At 55.2% G+C, this 18,339-nt stretch overlaps 7 protein-coding genes across 7 annotated transcripts; 5 read left to right on the forward strand and 2 right to left on the reverse strand.

Annotated features, from left to right (window-relative positions):
* Window positions 1-381: 381 nt before the first annotated feature.
* PUNSTDRAFT_98491 (beta-xylosidase) lies at window positions 382-2,665 on the forward strand (the record flags this gene model as incomplete). Its single annotated transcript, XM_007380863.1, has 7 exons — window positions 382-426; window positions 496-590; window positions 645-764; window positions 884-1,359; window positions 1,421-1,708; window positions 1,768-2,315; window positions 2,371-2,665. 7 exons carry the CDS (start codon window positions 382-384, stop codon window positions 2,413-2,415), a joined length of 1,617 nt encoding a protein of 538 aa, XP_007380925.1. The 3' UTR covers window positions 2,416-2,665.
* A 331-nt stretch (window positions 2,666-2,996) lies between these two features.
* Window positions 2,997-4,369, forward strand: PUNSTDRAFT_131563 (DUF706-domain-containing protein; the record flags this gene model as incomplete). Its single annotated transcript, XM_007380864.1, has 9 exons — window positions 2,997-3,066; window positions 3,132-3,266; window positions 3,328-3,396; window positions 3,448-3,503; window positions 3,569-3,646; window positions 3,698-3,750; window positions 3,805-3,826; window positions 3,879-4,120; window positions 4,183-4,369. 9 exons carry the CDS (start codon window positions 2,997-2,999, stop codon window positions 4,367-4,369), a joined length of 912 nt encoding a protein of 303 aa, XP_007380926.1.
* Window positions 4,370-4,538: 169 nt separating this feature from the next.
* PUNSTDRAFT_118812 (glycoside hydrolase family 92 protein) lies at window positions 4,539-9,632 on the reverse strand (the record flags this gene model as incomplete). The annotated part of the gene is made up of 25 exons (XM_007380865.1): window positions 9,409-9,632; window positions 9,216-9,355; window positions 8,132-9,157; window positions 7,980-7,998; window positions 7,897-7,924; window positions 7,798-7,837; window positions 7,672-7,746; window positions 7,579-7,624; window positions 7,478-7,516; window positions 7,403-7,425; window positions 7,125-7,350; window positions 6,637-7,072; window positions 6,499-6,582; window positions 6,306-6,447; window positions 6,084-6,246; window positions 6,025-6,029; window positions 5,891-5,967; window positions 5,750-5,836; window positions 5,645-5,693; window positions 5,437-5,584; window positions 5,332-5,380; window positions 5,216-5,270; window positions 5,062-5,166; window positions 4,978-5,009; window positions 4,539-4,922 (listed from the first exon to the last, which is right to left on the reverse strand). The coding sequence occupies exons 3-25, from the start codon at window positions 8,298-8,300 to the stop codon at window positions 4,539-4,541; spliced, it is 2,481 nt and encodes an 826-aa protein (XP_007380927.1). The 5' UTR covers window positions 8,301-9,157; window positions 9,216-9,355; window positions 9,409-9,632.
* A 1,168-nt stretch (window positions 9,633-10,800) lies between these two features.
* Window positions 10,801-11,139, forward strand: PUNSTDRAFT_61822 (DUF926-domain-containing protein; the record flags this gene model as incomplete). Its single annotated transcript, XM_007380866.1, has 1 exon — window positions 10,801-11,139. A coding segment is annotated over one exon (339 nt), but the record flags the coding sequence as incomplete, so codon positions are not given.
* A 105-nt stretch (window positions 11,140-11,244) lies between these two features.
* PUNSTDRAFT_50411 (uncharacterized protein) lies at window positions 11,245-13,121 on the forward strand. The gene is made up of 4 exons (XM_007380867.1): window positions 11,245-11,302; window positions 11,361-11,440; window positions 11,493-12,381; window positions 12,432-13,121. Exon 3 carries the CDS (start codon window positions 11,608-11,610, stop codon window positions 12,109-12,111), a length of 504 nt encoding a protein of 167 aa, XP_007380929.1. The 5' UTR covers window positions 11,245-11,302; window positions 11,361-11,440; window positions 11,493-11,607; the 3' UTR covers window positions 12,112-12,381; window positions 12,432-13,121.
* Window positions 13,122-14,705: 1,584 nt separating this feature from the next.
* On the reverse strand, window positions 14,706-15,258 carry PUNSTDRAFT_50412 (ribosomal protein L39e). Its single transcript, XM_007380868.1, has 4 exons — window positions 15,229-15,258; window positions 15,112-15,170; window positions 15,013-15,058; window positions 14,706-14,951 (listed from the first exon to the last, which is right to left on the reverse strand). Exons 1-4 carry the CDS (start codon window positions 15,229-15,231, stop codon window positions 14,904-14,906), a joined length of 156 nt encoding a protein of 51 aa, XP_007380930.1. The 5' UTR covers window positions 15,232-15,258; the 3' UTR covers window positions 14,706-14,903.
* A 2,260-nt stretch (window positions 15,259-17,518) lies between these two features.
* PUNSTDRAFT_98498 (uncharacterized protein) lies at window positions 17,519-18,243 on the forward strand (the record flags this gene model as incomplete). The annotated part of the gene is made up of 5 exons (XM_007380869.1): window positions 17,519-17,677; window positions 17,738-17,778; window positions 17,839-17,870; window positions 17,926-18,024; window positions 18,086-18,243. 5 exons carry the CDS (start codon window positions 17,519-17,521, stop codon window positions 18,178-18,180), a joined length of 426 nt encoding a protein of 141 aa, XP_007380931.1. The 3' UTR covers window positions 18,181-18,243.
* Window positions 18,244-18,339: the final 96 nt, after the last annotated feature.

Genomic DNA, 18,339 nt, shown 5'->3' on the forward strand with positions numbered 1-18,339 from the left:
GCCAGAATCGTGATACGGTCAGGTCAACAAGCCACAACAAACATAAAGGTGCCATGTCGCTCAGCTACCCCAACCTAACTACATACCTTGATGGCCCATTTGTATATGCTTGCACAGACTCACTACCGCGGAGGCGAAAGCCCGCGGTCTCTGCCCGACAGATGGGGTGTCCTCGCCGTCACCTGATACTCATCCGACATTCGTCCGAGCCTATCCAAATGGTTCAAATACCAGAGCGTCGACGGCGGCCCGGCGTCATCATTGACTGCTTTCGATCATGCTCGGTCTCTTCTGGGGCTTTCTGTTGCTCGTTTTCGCAGGTATGAGACATGGTTTGTGCTTGCGTCGAATGTAGTTCTCTGACACACGGACTGATCAGGCATGGCGAGTTCTTTTCGTAACCCTATCATCCCTGGTTTCAATCCGGTATGACGCACAAACACTGGCAAAAAGTTAGCAAAGAGAGGCAAACTGACCACGATACTCGCATTCAAGGATCCTACAATCGTACGCGTGGGTGACGACTACTTTCTGGCGACATCTTCCTTCGAATGGTTTCCTGGAACGCCTGTTTACCACTCAAAAGACCTGTGCGTCGCATTCTCTTTCGAGCAGACGCGTAACCCGAATGCAGGTCTTTGTAGGATTAAATGGAATGTAATCGGGCACGTCTATACCCGCCCATCTCAGCTCGACATGCGAGGGACTGCGCCAAGCGGCGGCTTGTTCGCTAACGCGCTACGATACCACGAGAAGACGAAGACGTTTTACGCCATAACGACGTGGTTCGACGTCATCAATCCTCCAGATGCAAGTCTCTGTGTTGCTTCCTGCGTCGCGTACATGCTAACGGGTTGACCGCAGAACGTGAGCCCGTTTGCAGCTCCGTTGCTGTTGCTTTTGCTCATTCATCGATACTCAAGACCACGAAAACGCCGCGATCGATGTTTGTCCACACCACGAATATTTGGGACGAAAACAGTTGGAGCGATCCGACGTACGTCGACCAACCCGGCTTCGACCCCGACCTGTTCTTCGACGACGACGACAAGATCTACCTGACCACCGCCCTGGGGGCCCCTCAGATACCCGACTCGGGCTACTTCGCCATCTGGATCACCGAGATCGACATCGAGACGGGCGACTCCCTCGTCGAATCGGAGGTGCTGCACGTCAGCACCTTGCCCTTGGACACGCCCCGTCTGGCGGAGGGTGCCCATATATTCAAGAAGGACGGATGGTACTACTGCATGACCGCGGAGGCCGGGACGGGAGTGCAGCACCGCGAGATGATCATGCGGGCCAAGTCGATCAAAGGGCCTTGGGAAGAGAATCCCAACAACCCGATCCTGTTCAACGGTCCGCGGTTCTACGATTGTCATTCAGACTACCCCGGCTGACCGGACGATTACGTGAACAGGACGTAACACGTCGCTTCCGATCCTCGCGACCGGACACGGCGATCTCGTCGAAACGCCGGAGGGAGAGTGGTACATGGTCTTCCTGGGCATCCGCCCGCAGAATCCCCGGAACGCGTCCGGGGTGCCGCAGCTCAATCGCGAAACGTTCCTGGCACCCGTGACCTGGGAGGATGGATGGCCGGTTGTGAATCGTGGTCAACCTATCACGTTCGAGATGCCTGGTCTCTATAATTTGGCCAGGCCCCCTCTCTGGCGGGACGAGTTCAATGGGAACTTCGCCGATAAGGGTAAAGGTTTTCGCGTCATAATCTTTGGAGACCACGAACTGATCAGGGTCGGTCTGCAGGTTATTACACCCAACGCACACCGTACAAGGCGTTCCATTCTTTTGGCGCTCGACATGGATACCTGCGTCTCCGCGGAAACCCTTACATGCTCTCCGACCGAGACACTCCCGCCGCCTTCTTCCGCAAACAAGTCGACCTCGAGACCGTCTGGAGCACCGAGCTGGACTTTCAGCCCACCTCGCCCCTGCACGAGGCCGGCGCGACGGTCTTCCTCTCCATCTCGTACCACAACGAGATCGCGGTCACGCTCCACCCGAACGACACCTCCCGGCGCGTCGTGACGGCGCAGACGCGTACCGGACCGGAGGCGACGCTCAACCAGACTTATTACGACATACCCAGCACGGGCAGCGTGCGGTTGTTCATCAAGGCGGAGAGGGACAGCTATTCGCTGGGATACGCGGTTGTCGGGGACGAGGAACCGACGTACGTCGCGACGTTGGCCAGCCAGTGGTTACAGGCCTTCTTGCCTGGCTGGCAGGTGTTCACGGGTGCACACTTTGGCGTGTATTCGACCGGGAACTCGCTGCCGATGCTCGTACCTGCGGTCCGTACGGCTATCTTCTGCGATGTGCACGAGGACTGAAAGCGTGGTTTATCAGGACTTCGCATATGTTCAGACGGAGCTCATTGCGGACGTGTCGTGATGGTCAAGACTCACAGAACACGTCCCCACAGATTGGGGGTCGCAAGGCCTGTCTTGTTTGGAAGGACACCTGATGTCAGGGGCGAGGTCTGCAGGCGAAGCTAGATACCGGGAAGGCTCGTTTTGCAGTTCAGTCGGAGATCGTTCTCATTGGTTCTCCTCGGAGCGGAAGAGCTGGGCGTATAGCTGTGGGTAGCGTTTGTCTTAAGAGGTAGTGGAACGCCGTACGGCGATCGGAGATGATCAACAACCGTCGTATACGCTCCCTTAGAAAGCTTGCAGAGGGCTCGAATCACGAGCGTGCCCTGCTGCCCGCTTGCTCCGGTCCGAGATGTCCGGAACACCCTGGCTTGCCCGTGCCGCCGGTCTGAACGCGCCTCAGCTCCACTTGGCGTGCCATATCACCAGGGCGCCGACGCGTAGCGGTGTACCCCACATTATGATATTTGCCATATATAAACCAGGGGCACTCAGGTTTCACCTCACCCGATTTTTTCACTGATCCCCCGCTGTCCGCACCTCATTATCCCACCCTTGGACTCTCACTATCACTGAACCTCTTGTCGATTTCGTCCATTCCACATGCGCGCTCCTGAACTCATCGCGCAAGGCGGGCAAGAGCTCGAAGCCATCTCTGACGCCGTCGATCAGGGTGAGTTGCTCGTAGAGTCCACCGTGTGCACTAGTGCTGGGTAATGACCAAAGATGACGATGCAGTGAACAAGCTGAAGGGAGAGAACGCGCCCAAATGGGATGCGCAGTCGCAGTTCGACGCGGAGAAGGACAAGACGCAGTTCCGCCAGTACGAGGATGCCTGCTTGCGCGTGAAGAACTTCTACAAGGAGCAACACGGTGCGTGGAATCCATCTATCGCCAACGAGCCAAAGGATTCATCTATCTCTCCCTACCACAGAAAGGCAGACTGTGGAATTCAACATCAACGCCCGAGTGAACTTCCGTAAGGAGGTTCGGGCGCGCATGGGTACGTCACCACCAACCAATGCGATCGCGGAGATTAACAATACCCGCGCAGGGATTTGGGAGGCCATGGAGAAGCTCAATACGCTCATCGACGATTCTGACCCGGATGTGAGCATATATGATTGCCGTCTCTCCATTTGTGCACCTGAGAGCTGACCGGGAACCCTGTGCAGACCGACTTGTCCCAGATCGAACATCTCCTTCAGACCGCCGAGGCCATCCGACGCGACGGCAAGCCCGACTGGATGCAGGTCAGTGTGTGTAAGTGATGGCGATCGGCGCCACCCCTCACCGGTGCTCAGGTTGTTGGATTGGTCCATGACCTCGGCAAGTTGCTGTACTTCTTCGGGTCCGAGTGAGTATACGCGTCTGCTGCGTCTTGTTTCGCTCGTCTAATTCGCCTTGTCAGAGGCCAGTGGGATGTTGTTGGTGTACGTGATTCCGGCCCCTGACAACAAGAGCATGCGTTAACGCCCCCTTTAGGACACCTTCGTCGTCGGCTGTGCTTTCTCCGACAAAATCATCTACCCTGAGACGTTTGCCGGCAACCCCGACTTTAAGGATCCCGTTTACTCCAGCGAGTACGGCGTGTACAAGCCCCACTGCGGCCTCGACAACGTCATGATCTCATGGGGCCACGACGAGTACCTATATCACGTTCTGAAGGATCAAAGCACCCTGCCCGAGGACGGGCTGCATATGATCCGCTACCACAGCTTCTACCCGTATGTATCATCACATCACTTCTGGTATCGGAGAAGAGCACTGATGTAACTGCATCTAAAAGGTGGCATCGGGAAGGGGCGTATCAGCACCTGTGCAACGAGGCAGACAAACGTGCCCTCGATGCAGTCAAGGCCTTCAACCCGTACGACCTGTACAGCAAGAGCGACGAAGCTGTGGATCCCGTCAAGCTCCGGCCGTACTACGAGGGCCTCATCGCCAAGTTTTTCCCGGAAGTTATCGAGTGGTGAACGAGTCTTTTGACAGACTGATGGCTGGAATACCTATATCGACTGTACGATTTATACACGTAGAGCTGCGCGTTCGGCACCTTAGATTCGCGGAACAGTGCTCGGGGCACATAATCATATCTCTATCTACATACCCAGTAGTCTCAATAGCGTCCTTTGATCTCAGTTCTCACCTCGCGCTCGCAAATCCGCCTGTCGATAAGCTCTCCGGCAAGCTGCCTGCACAGTCATCAACGTTATCCTTGTCGGCAGTGAGCGTGATCGTGATGTTGGCCCCGGCGCGGAAGGTGTCATAAAAGTCGAAGTGGCACCTGCTCTCAGTTTCGACGCCGTTCACGGTGACCTTTTCAACGTATGCGGAGGCGCCCTTGGGGATCGTACCGTTCACGGACTTGGGATCGAAGTTGACGACGTTGACCGTAGTGGAAACGCCGAGGTAGCTGTTGTGGATGGTGAACTTCGGGGTGAACGGCGACAGGATGAGGATCTCGGTGCTGGACGGCACGGGGTACATGCCGAGGAGGTGCCAGGAGAGCAAGGTCGCCATCGCAGCCTGCAATAAACCTGTTAATACCATATATGTTAGCTAGCTCCAACATGATCCTTGCCTGATCGTCGTTTCCTGGCAAACCACCGGGTGCTGTGATATTCGTGTCAGTCAACGGTGTCTACAAGAGATGATGCGAGCTTACTGATGTCAAAGTTGGAGAACACCACGTCGCGAACACGATCCACCGAGCGTGCTGGCTTGTTCGCGTAATGGTATCCTATAGGTGTCTGGAATGACGGCTCGTTGCCTTCCTACAATTCAACAAGTGTGAATAGGAGGAAAGAAGGCAGACCTACCGGCTTCGTAATAGCCGGCTTCAAAAAAGTGGTCTAATCTGTCGAGGAACGTCGACTGAGGGATGCCGAGACAACGTCAGTCTCCAAGTCGGACCCGGCATGGCAGCACATCGTACATTTCCGCCCATCAACTGAACGAGATGTGCTGTGTCGTGCGGGGCGAACCTATCGTCACAGCATCTGAGTGAAGGGGATTTTCGTTCATAGATCACGGCACGAACCAACTGTACTCCCACGAAGATGATTCGTAGAAGCCGTTCGTATTATCCTGCTGGAGGGAGCACTCTGTAGTCACATCGTCGACAGGCGAGCAATGTGTAGGATCGGTGAAGTTGAATTTTCCGTCGGCGTATCGTTTTTGAAGGAAACCTGACAGAAGCACGAATGCTCGGTGAGTCGATCGTTGCCTGAATACGAGAGTGCCGCCACCTTTGAATCCATTGCTCTTAACCGTAGGGTCCCAAACATTGCGGTAGTTCTGCAAGCGAAAGTGGGATGAACAACAGCGCAGGCGTAGATAACTGGATCACCCACGAAGGATCGGTTGGTGTAATACGCTACATCATCGGTTTTGTTCAACAACTGAGCAACCTGCCGTATTCCGAAATCCTCGAAGGCGTACTGAACGTGCATCAGTTGAAATCGCGTAAGTGACCTGAGGAGAAAGGTACACACCTCCACCGTTCTACTACCTTCTCTTGTTTGTCTTCCCGTGGACTCGGTGTCTAACACTGCAAACGGCACGTAACCATCTAGAGACGTCGATCAGTTTCTAGAGTCACGTTCCTTGTTGCACCATCGGGCCATACATTGTCTAATGTCAAGTGGATTAGCCTTTGAGAGGCATGCAGGGGGAGTCTAAACTCACTTGTATACGTTCACCTGACGACCCAGGGTATTCCACTCTGGTGGATTGACCTGTCCGTCGGCAACTTGCGCTGCGTATAGCTCCTGCAGGTCGATGCCAAGGGCAGCCGCTTCGTTGTGATAGCTTACGGCGAACTGGGCTACAATGTTATCCGCGCTGCTGCCTGCGTCGCGAGCATCGTCAATCTCGAGAGGAGATCCGAAAAAATATCCGTTTACGCACCGCCTTGGGTCCATCCTGGGAGGTTGTTGGCTCGGCACTCGGGCATCCATCCCATCTTGCGGTACCCGTCGATATAGTTGTCAACAATCTGCGCGAACTCGACGGGAGAGTGTAGGGATAGCAGCGGGTAGAAGGTCCGGAACTAGCTCATCTGATCAGACGATACCGCTACGCGGATTGGAAACACCCTTACGGTATCCCAGCTGCAGTACAGAGAGTCAAAGTAGAAGGAAGATGTGCCGGCGAAGACTCCTTGCGTCTCGCCGGTGGCGTTGTTCTATCACCGAGGTAAGCAAGGGAGGAGGAACCCTCACCGACATATGACACGTACCGGCGTCAGGAATGACCGGTAAAGCGACGAGTACAACAGTTCGGTGACGTTCGGAGGCGTGTGCGCAACGTCAATCTCGATCTTACTCAGCTTTTCGTTCCAGAGCGCTTTCGACTGCGCCACGATGTCGTCGAACGAGGACGTTCCGACCTCTTGCTCGGCGTTTTGGCACGCCTGATCGGCCGACACGAATGAGACACCCACACGAATGATGACTTCGGAGGGTTCATGATCGAAGGAGAATAGTGCCCCCGACTCGTACGGTGGGCCGCCAATGAGGTTCTGCGAAAGGTTGAGGTGTGTCATCCCCAGACCTTTGGCATCGAGGCCATAGTCGTCGCCGGTCCAGACGCCGTATTCCTTCAATGTCTGTTTCCCATTATTAAGCAGGTCATAGCAAGCAAAGGCCTGGTAATGAAAGTTCCCTGGTCCGAAACTAGACAATATCGTCAGGATTGGGCGTGTGCCGAGGAGGCAGATCAGCATGCCTAGAACCCCAATGTCCACCAATGGTGATACGACCTGCATCGGGGTCGATGGTCAAGTTACCTCCTGCAAAGGACCCTGGAAGGTCGTTCGCCAAATCCAGTACGAAGTAAGGTGTCCCTGATCCCTTGGGGAAGGTGAACCGTTCGAGACCAGCGCGACGAGTAGAGGTGGCTTCCATTTTGAGATCGTTGTCCATCGTTTGGGAGAAGTATCCAGGGGACGCATCTGTAACGGATCGCTATTAGGAATGTCTTTGTGGCATGGGATCGAAAACAACCATCGGTGTTGTTCTTGCGGAATCTGATGGTCTTTGAGCACATCACATATCATTGCTGGTGATTTCAGGACGCACCTTTCTCGAGCGTTCAATCTTGTGGTGCACGTATCGAATCTGCAAGGACGAGATTAGCTCCACCTTGTGCACCAAAACAAGGTGATTGGCTGAAAGCTTACCCTTTGGGGCACAACAAAGGCATGATCTCGAAGTTGCCATAAGTTCCTTTGCACACAATCAGACACTTCCCATGCTCAGTCGGATAGAGTTACCCAAGGAGGAACCGGTTCCGGAATCATGGAGAGGGGAGAGACCGCGAATCTTCTGTGTTGGGTCGGTGATGTAACCTTAACGCGATGTGAGAAACTTGCGCGGAAAGTGTTCTCGAGTCTCCTCACCCGCAGGTGCATATCCTGTAAGGTCGGTGGAGAACTTAACCTGTCAGGATTTGGACTTCAGATCGTATTCTCAAGCTTTTTTTGATCAGCTTGACTTGCCATCCCAAAGGGTATGGATGCGCCGGGACTGGGCAAGGCATTGGATCAGGCTTCCAAATGAGAGTCGTATGCCCGCTGCTTACCAGACATCCCCGAAATTATCTAGCGGGTGTCGTAACGGTCATAGTCAATCATAAGGGACGCATTCTCAAGCATTCGCCACACCTGTGCCTACGTGACAATACACAATCTCATAAGTACAGAAACTGAGGTTCCGGTACAGGCGGAAGCGAACCGATGAAAACGTTGACGAAAGAGGTGTAGTCAATCGTCGTCTCGTTCGCCGCGTTCTCGATTGCCTGGGAGATCCTCTTCTGCACTTCGGGAGAAGGCTGAGCGCTGACTATGGCAGTCGAAGCTGCCAAGGCTGCGGCCAACGCCGTTCTTGCACGAAGTATCGCCATCGCTGAACTCTCGCTGGCCCAGTGCGGTCGATGAGGGATTAGAGTTGAGACCCGGGGACAGTCTTCGCGTCAACCCCGGGGAGACAGCGGCACGCGATACTTAAGGAACCGCGGACGTCGCGAACCACGGCGAGCGCGGCGGGAAGTGCGCGGGGCCATGCGGCTCCCATATGCATTTGCGTCGACGAAGGCGCCGAAGCGCGACCCTCGTGACGTTCGCGTTATTTACATTTGTTTGGCCGATGCGGCGGGCGGGCGGAAGCGCGCTGCATCGCGTTCGAAGACGGCCTTCTCTGATGGTCGAGCGACGGCCAGAGTTGATCTGGGTCGGTTTGAGCGGAGAAAGACCGGGAAGGTGCCGGATATGGCAACGGTGTATCAGCATCGAGCATCTCACGCAGTTGCGAAATGTGGCCAGCGACGGACAGCAGAACCGCGTATGGTTGGTGTACCCATAGCGGCCGTATGGAAAGTATGATGCGTTCTTCACCCCTGTTGCTTGCCTTGCTGTCGCGCGACAAATTCGAGCTGCTTCCAGACAAGGTCCGTACCGTGACCCGACGACCCCCAGAATAGACGCTCTTCCGCAGATAAGGGTCCCAACACGTATTTCGCCGGGTCAGACCTTTCGCGTCCTATCCCGATACGTATTCGGTGAAACTCCTGCTTGTGGCCCAAAGCGGTGATGACGCTCCGAACGCCATTGTGTCCGTTTGCGGATCCGCCCGTCTTGTAAGACACTGTCTGTGCCTTGTGCTCTATTGAATCGTGTATGACGACGAGATTGCCGGAGGGGAGCATGCACGTCTTCCTGAGCGCTGTGGCCACGTCTGGCCCGAGTATGTTCATCAAGTTCTCTGCGAACCGCGCGACGTCAGCGTCGGGTGCTCATAATATAAATAAGAGAAGACTTACTGGGCTTCAAGAGGGTCACAGTAGTTGGCACCTGACCGAGCATGACAGTGGTGGTGCCATATGTGCCGCCCATAGAACGGTCATAGGAAAGGCGCAGACCCATTCGAGACGCCAGAGAGTCGATAACAACGTGACCGACGCTAAGGATAGATATCGTAAGGCGATATATTCGCGCAAGAGGACCTTCACGTACCTGTGCCGCGTATTGGGAAGGGGCGCATTGCCGAGACCAACGACTAGGAGATGCAAGTCGGACGCCATGGCTTCGTGTCCAAATGACCGTATACGTGGGCACAGTCGCCGGAGTCCTATCGTGGACCCAAGTAGACCTGACATGGCTCTTATACCAAACTACTTGACTGATTCAGCGTTGATAGCCCGTTGAGTCAGAACATTGGGAAAGCTTAGTGGGAGGACTCGTCAACCCTCTGTCAGAGCTGTGCCCGCGTCACCGCCGCTTCGCTTGTGCCACCGCGGCCGCCTTGCTCGACTCAGTCGTTTGCGCCGACCAGATACTGACGATGGCGACCGTGCACCCTTCACGCATGGGTCTTGTCCCTCAAGACCCAAAAGAATTCTACGGTCGGGACAGCAGACGCGGCCGCTCTCCGTCACCTCGACGTTCGAGGCGTACGCCGAGCCGTAGCAGAAGTCGGGATCGTGATCACCGACGAGACGACAGGCCGCAGCGACGAAGCAGAAGTAGAGAGGGGCGAAGGAGCCCTGAATACGATGCATATAGACGCCCCAGCCCGCCCCGTCAGACGGAGGGCGCAGCGCCATGGAGGCAGCAACAGAACATGTACCCAAGCAGAGGCGAACGGCAACCATTGCCTGTTCATGGAGGAGGGGGAGGATCTGACTTCTTTGATAGGTTTATATTTCGCTGTTGTTAAATCGAGTTCGTGTGTCTGATAGACCTTTCCTTCAGTCGTCGACAGCAGAGGGACGTAACCACAGTAAACATTTGGCCACGATCTCCCAAGCCTCCCAGGAGCCCGTACGTCAAGTCATCTTACTACAACAAAATGTACTGACAATATACAGGTCTACCGATTCAGACAGAGGCCACAAATCCCGAAGAAAAAGCAAACGAGCACGATTACGGTCGGAAACACCGTCCGACACCGATTCGGAGGAAGAACGTCGGAAGAAGAAGAAGAAAGAGAAGAAACGAGCGAAGAGAGAGAAGGAGCAGGAGAAAGCGGAGCGGCGGGAGCGCAAGAAGCGCCGGACAAGGTCGCGGAGCGAACGCCGCAGCTATGACAGCGAGGAGGAGGACCGCAGGGAAAGGCGCCACCGCACACGTAGTCGCGAACACTCGCATCGCAAGAAAACGAAAAGCCCTACGCGAAGCGCGAGCCGATCTCCTCGAACCCCCACCCCTCCTGCCGACGAGGACGAGTGGGTCGAAAAGCCATCTACGTCCATCCTCGCGGCAACTGCGCCTCCAGTATCTAGGCATGGCACTACTTCACGTGCGGCGTCTCAGGCTCCTGCACACAACGCGGAAGAGGACTCGGACGACGACGATGTGGGCCCGAAGCCATTGCAAAAAGCGGGAACGGGCAAGCAACGGGTCGACGAGCGCCAATACGGCGGCGCCCTCCTTCGCGGAGAGGGCAGCGCGATGGCTGCCTTCCTCCAGGACGGTACAGAGGCGCGCATCCCGCGTCGTGGTGAAATTGGCTTGACGTCGGACGAAATCGAGAAGTACGAGCAAGTGGGATACGTAATGAGCGGCAGCAGGCATAGGCGCATGAACGCCGTGCGTATCCGGAAGGAGAACCAGGTTATCAGTGCAGAAGAGAAGCGCGGTATCCTGAAATTGCAGAAAGAGGAGCGGGAGAGGAGGGAAGCCATCCTGAGGGAAGAGTTCCAGTCTTTGGTGGAGGACCGATTGAAGGGTGTGGAGAAAAAGTAAAGAATGGGTATCGGTGTGTATCATGAGTTGTCTGTCTGTTCTTCACAGGCGCTTATGCTCGTGTATTACTATAATGATTCTACGAACAATGCATGACGCTTGGTTGTGTCATGCACCGGCTCCAGACTTGAGGAACAGGTAACGACAAGCGATAAATGCCAACCTGGATGGACAGGTGTCAAGCTGGAGAAGTTGCTTATAAGGTGCCGGTTCCAGCTCACGGTCGTGTACATCCACACACCACAGACTACCACCGAGCTTGGTCGCCACCTATCCTTTATAATGGTCCGCATAATCGGTCCTGCGCTGATTCTTGCGATGGCGGTCACAGCCAACGCTGCAAACGGACATACCTTCGATTCTACCAGATCTTCGCTAACCCAACATCATCGACGTCACTCCCGTCCCCTTGCTGCCGACGCGATGGTAACCCGCGAAGTCGCATCCTCGACGATACCTAAACTACGCATGCGCACCGAGCATGTCCGCGACGGCAAGGTCGCGCATCCCACTGGAACGGACGTCCATAGTCACCCGCCGGACTACGTCAACGCCAAGCACCACATCGAGTGGTCCCGTAGCACCGTAGACGACAAGAATCCCATGAATCCCCCGGCGATGACCCCGCCTGGCCCCAGTTACGAACGCCTTCCTCCGTCGCAAAACGAGGGCGCAGGCAAGCATAACCGCGAGACCGCCTCATACCGCGGGCCCTCCTACGCCGAGTCGCACGACGATGACGACTCGAATAACAGCACGATCGGTATCATGGACACGGTCACTCCCGGGGGCGGGCGTCAGAGCGGTTCTCATGACTGGAAACGTGACGACGTCGAAACGTCGGGGACCGAAGAGTCCGGGTCGAGCCCTGAAGATCTGCACAAACCGTCGCCACTGGAAGCGCTCGCTGCGTCCGACGTTCTCCCTCAACCGCATCGGAACTACATGCAACCTGACATCCGGTCCGAGTAAGGAGCTCCCGTCGCGAGTCTCAGCTCGTGCCTCCAGCCTGCGGTTCCGGGCGAGTTCAAGGTCGGCAGTTTTCACGTCTGGACCCTGAGCGCGTCATTCTCAAAGCGATTCCGACGGGTCTTCCATTTCTCGTACGGATCGAAGGGGCTGCCACCGGCAATGTACAATAGATACTATGAAATACACCATGATATATGATCCGCCGCGATGATGGGTATAACGATACAAGCAATTGCCGTTCGGGGATTGCAGATGAAGGTGAACTCATTGCTGAGAAAGAGGGTCAGTGTTGGCCAGGTGAAGTCAACGAGGTAACTCACCGAAGTAGATGAACCTGAAGAAATCGAAGAGCTACCGGTCACCCTGCGGAATAGGGTCGAGCGGCGGCGACCTGCGCTCCGCACGATGTAGACTCGGCGATACTCCGAAGCGTCTATGCAATCGCTGTCCGAGTCCCAGTCGCTCTCGTATCCTTCGAGGACGTGCCACCGGTTCGAACCCTCGAACTTGATTCCAAGCGCGATGTGCTTGGGCGAGGAGGATATGCCCAGCGCGGGCACGCGGGCAGGGCTGAACTTGCCGTCGTCGGAATCGTCATCGTCCTTGACCGCGCATCGCATGAGCGAGCAGCCGGTGATGCGGCGGCCTCTGACATCGGCGTCGCGGATTGCGTACTCGATGTACGTCTCCGACGTAGAGGAAAGTCCGGCGACCCGGACCTCGAACTCGGAGCCGTCCGAGCACAGGAATGAGACGGTGTGCGGCGCGTCGGCGGTAGGACCTGGCCGGATAGAGCGAACGGTCTTGCCGACGAGTTCCGCAGGGTTGACCTCGCGTGCTTGAGAGGCACAGAAGGGGACGCATTCGGGGGGGAAGGCGGAGGCACCCATGATCTTGATCCTGCGAATGCGGGGGAGGCGAAGAACTACGGGGACAAATTCAGTGAATATGCATGAGGGTAGGAAGGCGGTAAAGTTACGGACAAGATGTGAGGTGCTTGTGCGAGTGGGGCTTGGGGGACGGTGAGCAGTTTATGCCTCTGAAGATATACCAGGATTGGAGGGGTGTGGCGATCGTCGAGCGGGTTGCAGGACCACCGGCCAGCGCGAGCCCCTTCTTATCGTCCGCGCGGACTTGCATGCAACCACAGGGTGGTGAAACGCACTTGTCGTGTGACCGGCATAATCGCGGCTTAAAACAGAGGTTGCTCGAGCATAGAATACGTGGTTAGATCTGACTTCGCGGTGCAGGATCTAAGTTCAACGCGCGGCGCGGTGTGCCGGGGACAGAGGAAGCCCATAAAAAGGCGCCGATGGGAACGTCCCAGCTTTTCCCGAACAGGCACGAGGGGCTTCTTGCGCCCAAGAGCTGATAGTGGCTCAACACATCACACCTGCAGGGTCGATGCGAAGGGTCGGCGCAGCTAGGTGACGACCAAGCGTACGTCAAGGGGGCAGACGGCAACGCACAGACCAATCAAGTCCAGGCCCGAGAGCACGGTCCTAGGTGATAGCGGAGGAGCATTGCGCAGAGCCCGTGGTATGAAGCAGTATGTTAGCGGGTGCTTGCGCAAGTGTCTCGTTTCACGGACAGGAGGATACGAGCGTGCTGAGAACCTCGAGTTCGAGCATCCAGCTTCTGAGGTGACGGCAGAGCTGACGTAGCTGAACTGAAAGAGAGCAATCAGCGTGGGCGAAGTCACTCGAACCAATGTGCATATGAACGCACGTTCGCCCCTCGTCTCAACGTGCCACGACGCGCACGCGACCTCGTATAACCCACCGAAGTGTTGCATATAGGCGATCGCGACCTGAAACTCGATACGGTGAGATGGTCGAGGATGCGGGCGGTGTGTTTACCTCGTTCTCAACGCCACTTCCGTCGGTCTCGTCATAGGACCATTGCGGGGAACGCCGCGTGTACTTCACAATGGACAGTCGGACGAGCCAGAACGCCGGCTGGACCCTGGACTTCATCGCGATGGACTGTGCGTACGGTGACTTCGCCTGAGGGCGGAATGCCTGATTCGTTCTCGCCGAATGAGAGCTCAACCTTTCCGGGGGGTCAATAGCTGGCGAGGCCATTCATCGTAGGCACCGCCCTGTGCTCCAATCGCCCGTCAGAGGGAGCAAGCGCAGCCAGAAGACATGTGGGGGAAAGTAGTAGACCCAGATACTTGATGGTGCTTAGCCCATCTCCTGATATCGTGCAGAAATCGGATAGGGACCTGGAACAAATACGTCAATTGCACGAGCATAAGTGAGAAGCGGCCGGACTTCTTGCAACTTCGTGCCGGGCACGCGGGTAAGTCTCGTACCATAGGCCACCGCGAATCGAGGCTGTAACGGGAGAGCCGGAAAGCAAATAGCCACGTGCGACCCAAAATGCCGCGCGTGAACTGAAGGCCCAACAGCTGAAAACACTCAAGGCTGCACCTTGTTCCAAATACCAGCGGGTAACTCGAGCGAACCAAGTTGACCATGAGGGGAGTTGAGGAAGTAGCGGAAATGAACACAGGCTGAACGTCAGTTTGAGGTCGGTGCAATCGCACTTAGCCTCCTAAGCACACACACGTTTTCGAACAGGCAGTCGGTAGGATTCAATGTTGCATGCGGTTGTCATTCGAAAGCATGGCATGGGTGTGCGATGGATACATGCATGTGTAATGCTGTGAGATCGGACGCAGGTTGCACTTCCGCTCGTCTCCACCGGGTCCGCCCTCTTGGGAGCGAACGAGACGAGCCTCCCAGACGCACCAAGCGTCGAGCGGAATACATATACAGGCCGAAGGCTTAGATGTTGAGCTTCGTGCGCCTCCAGTGGCGGCGCTTAGCGTTGTACTGCACAAGGCAAACGAATCAGCAAATGTCGTCTTGAAGATGTGATTTTGATAGGACAAACTTGAATCTTGGTGTCGGTCTTTAACCTGAACCACTGGGGAATGGGCCTGGAAGGCCTGGTCAGTAACATTTTCGATAGTGAGGAGCAGCGATAACCCACCTGTTCTGGCGCGCAGCCTTGGCGAGCTTCTGCTTGGTGCGGAACGTCTTCTGGGAAGGCTACAACAAGATTATATCGTTGGCCGAGCATCATGCATACGTGAGGCAGCAAACATACCATTTTGTCGTCGAGGTTGTCGTGGTCGGCGGGGAGGGCGGAATGCGTGAGGTGCTGTATAGATCTGACTAAGCAAGACCTCGGCATGTCCCGGTGCCCCGGCTCGCTCCGGTTACCGAGCGGAGCGCCAACCGAGATGTTCGCTCGCGGATAACTTACAAGGGACATAAAGCTTTAAAAGCTCCTCAAAATCATCCAGGTAATAGACTACAATGACATCCAATCGTCCCCGGGGCGTACCGTCGCAGCTCTGCGATGTATATACCCAAGTTGTCACGCTGCTTCCCCGGGCCCACTTCGGCCTGCATCGCTCTGAAGCGACCCATGAATTGAACCTTTGCCGTCCACGAGCAAGGTTGGGCACGTCTTGCGATCGGGAATTTGGCATCCATTCCTGGAAAGACTACGCAGTCGGCTTTCAGCTCTGGCTCTACAGCGGTCGTTTAGACGCCAAATCTTGTGCGGCCTCCCGACTCCCTCACACAGTACCGTCCCTCCCCAGAACTTGTTACATCAAAGATGTATGCTTTGAAATACTCTCTGGGATTTTTTGAGCCAGTATCCTTCTTCAAGAAAACTCCAGGAGCCATGGGAAGCGTGGGAATGATTTTGACCGTTATTACTCGTTTAGACAGGGTCCCACGGTTACTTTCCCTTGATAACGGATGTGACTGCGGTAATGTGGGAAACAGATGGCACTGCCACTTAGTGCAGCTTGCCAGGCCATGAGAAGAATGCAACACCTTCCCTGCAACGAAGAGAAATCCATTGGACACAGGAACAAGCACAATATTACTTTGCATCCCAGACAGTCACCCAGTTCGAGTTTTATATCGATAGAGCTAGTTTTCATGGCACAAGAGATGGAGGAAAATTGGTGTCACACAGCCACAGCCTTGTTTGCGATTTTTCATGTTTGGGGTAGGAACCTTACTGCTCTAAAAACTACATAGAAATGTCAAGATATACTACTTCCACCTCAATAAAAAGTTTGGGGAGCAACGGAACAATGAATGTTGAGAAAAAAGCCACTGTCTAAAGGAGAGGTGGTGTCTAGAAGACCGGTGACCCACTGTACAACTAGACAAGCTCAGTAGGAACTCTGCTGTCAGTACTCAGGCCCCAGGACCCATGTGCATGAACTGTCGAAATCAAAGCGGCCCGTGAATTGCTGCGCCCATCGTACATCGTACCACCGGCCCTACCCCAAGATGCGCTAACCGGTGAGCGCATCTGGGTGCGGATTATCCATCTACCGGTGAGCGCGTCTTGGGGTAGATGAAAACGAACGCCCAAAAGACAAATACAGTAGGTCTGTGGTACTGCGCCTGCATACTTGACCCACTGTCAGTATAAAAAGGCTCACTGCCGGTTTATCGTGGCTCGAAAGACTTCCGGAAGCTACGCAAGATACATACCCTGTGTGATCCCACCATTTTTTTGACCAACGCACTCGGTACATCATGCAATCTCCGATACTTGCGTTCTTTGTGATAGGTGTTCAAGGTATAGAGCAAAATCAATGTCCATCGTTCGATCGTCTGACACACCTTAATCATCAGTGGCTCTTGCGAGCTCACTCGCGCAAGGCTCCGAGTACTATTCCACCACCGAGCTCGGCATCGACAAGGCTGGACATACAACCATAGAAATAGTAGAGGCACTTACATTCGATAGCTACGGCTTGCAGACCATCTCTGGTGCGTGAGCCTCTCCGGACTGACGTAGCGTACGTGACGAACGGGTTCGTGTCATGGTAGTGACGCTCGTGGAAGGCTCCGACTTCGCCACCGCGACCTGGGACGACAAAGCGATAGGATATCAGGGCAATGTAGCGTGCTCCGTATCAGCGGATATCGGAAACTGCGAGGAGACTAGGGTCATCGGGGGGACGACCTTCACCAGGGCCTTCACAAGTACTAACATACCTACGGTGACGGGTACCAGCAATTCGCCATCAAAGACGTCTGGTTCATCAGACATGGCTTCCCGCGTACCGTCGGGTACTGTATCCTGTGCATTGATTGTGGGGATAGTCTCTGCGGTGACGCTCGCATGGCAAGGCAGTTTACGTCGTCGAGATCGCTAGTGTCCTACATATGCTTGAACGTCGCCGGAGTTCAGTAAGCCAACGTATTCAAAGCAGGCCTCGTCCGCTTGTGAGTTACCGGAGGCAAGGTAGGTAGCTTCGTCGTAAGTATCGTCCGCCGTTGAAGACTTACAGTCGTGAGAAAACAGACGCGACGCGTGAAGACGTGGAGCTCCCGCTCCGCGTTTCTCATCCGTCGTGATGAAGCTCTTCACCTTTCTGACTGGTCTGCTCGTCGCTGCTGCTGGCGCAAGCGCAGAGGCACCTCAACCGCCCGAAGACCTGGTCATTGATAAGACCTATGTTCCTGAGGACTGCCCGGTGAAGAGCGCGAACGGCGACACCATCAGAGTGCACTACGTACGTGGCAGTTTGGGGACTCATCGAATGTATAGGTCCTGAACTGGGTGGACTGAACAGACGGGCACCTTGTTCTCGAATGGGAACAAGTTCGATTCGAGGTGAGTCTGCAAGCAAATCATAATGCGTGCATTTCGCTGATAGATTGTACCCTACATCAGTCACGACCGTAACTCACCTTTGCCCTTGAGACGTAATTATTCAAGTACTCTTTTATCTGGGACCCTCTTCTGAACTCGCTGGAATAGTCGGCGCTGGTCAGGTCATCTCCGGCTGGGAGAAGGGCCTACAAGACATGTGCCTGAACGAAAAGCGCACTTTGACCATTCCTGCCAAAATGGCTTACGGTCCGTCCACGTCCGAACTCAGTGCAGTTAGGCCCAGGCTTTACACAGTATTTGCCTATAGGTCCTCGAGGATTCGGCTCCGTGATTCCCCCCAACTCCGCGCTTGTCTTCGACGTTGAGCTCGTGGGCTTGGATAAAGGTCACACGGAGCTCTAGGTTATAACGTGTATCTATCGCCTGTCCCGAGCTGCTGCTTGATTATGTTGGATGGAGATTGCCTCTGCGTGTTGAACGTTGAACGGCCTCCATCAGGCTATTGATTGACATTATAACCTACGTAAGGCGGAAGCAAACGAGCGCGACGGGGCCGGTGTT

This window comes from Punctularia strigosozonata, assembly GCF_000264995.1.
Source record: "Punctularia strigosozonata HHB-11173 SS5 unplaced genomic scaffold PUNSTscaffold_3, whole genome shotgun sequence".
NCBI classification, from domain to species: Eukaryota; Fungi; Basidiomycota; class Agaricomycetes; order Corticiales; family Punctulariaceae; genus Punctularia; species Punctularia strigosozonata.

Excerpts from the sequence above, each read along its gene's own strand:
- PUNSTDRAFT_50411 (XM_007380867.1), top strand. The coding sequence starts at position 11,608 with ATGCGCACCGAGCATGTCCGCGACGGCAAGGTCGCGCATCCCACTGGA.
- PUNSTDRAFT_50412 (XM_007380868.1), bottom strand. Across the intron at positions 15,059-15,111 it reads AAGGCTGCGCGCCAGAACAG|GCCCATTCCCCAGTGGTTCA; the intron begins GTGGGTTATCGC and ends CAGGCCTTCCAG. Across the intron at positions 14,952-15,012 it reads AGACCGACACCAAGATTCAA|TACAACGCTAAGCGCCGCCA; the intron begins GTTTGTCCTATC and ends TGCCTTGTGCAG.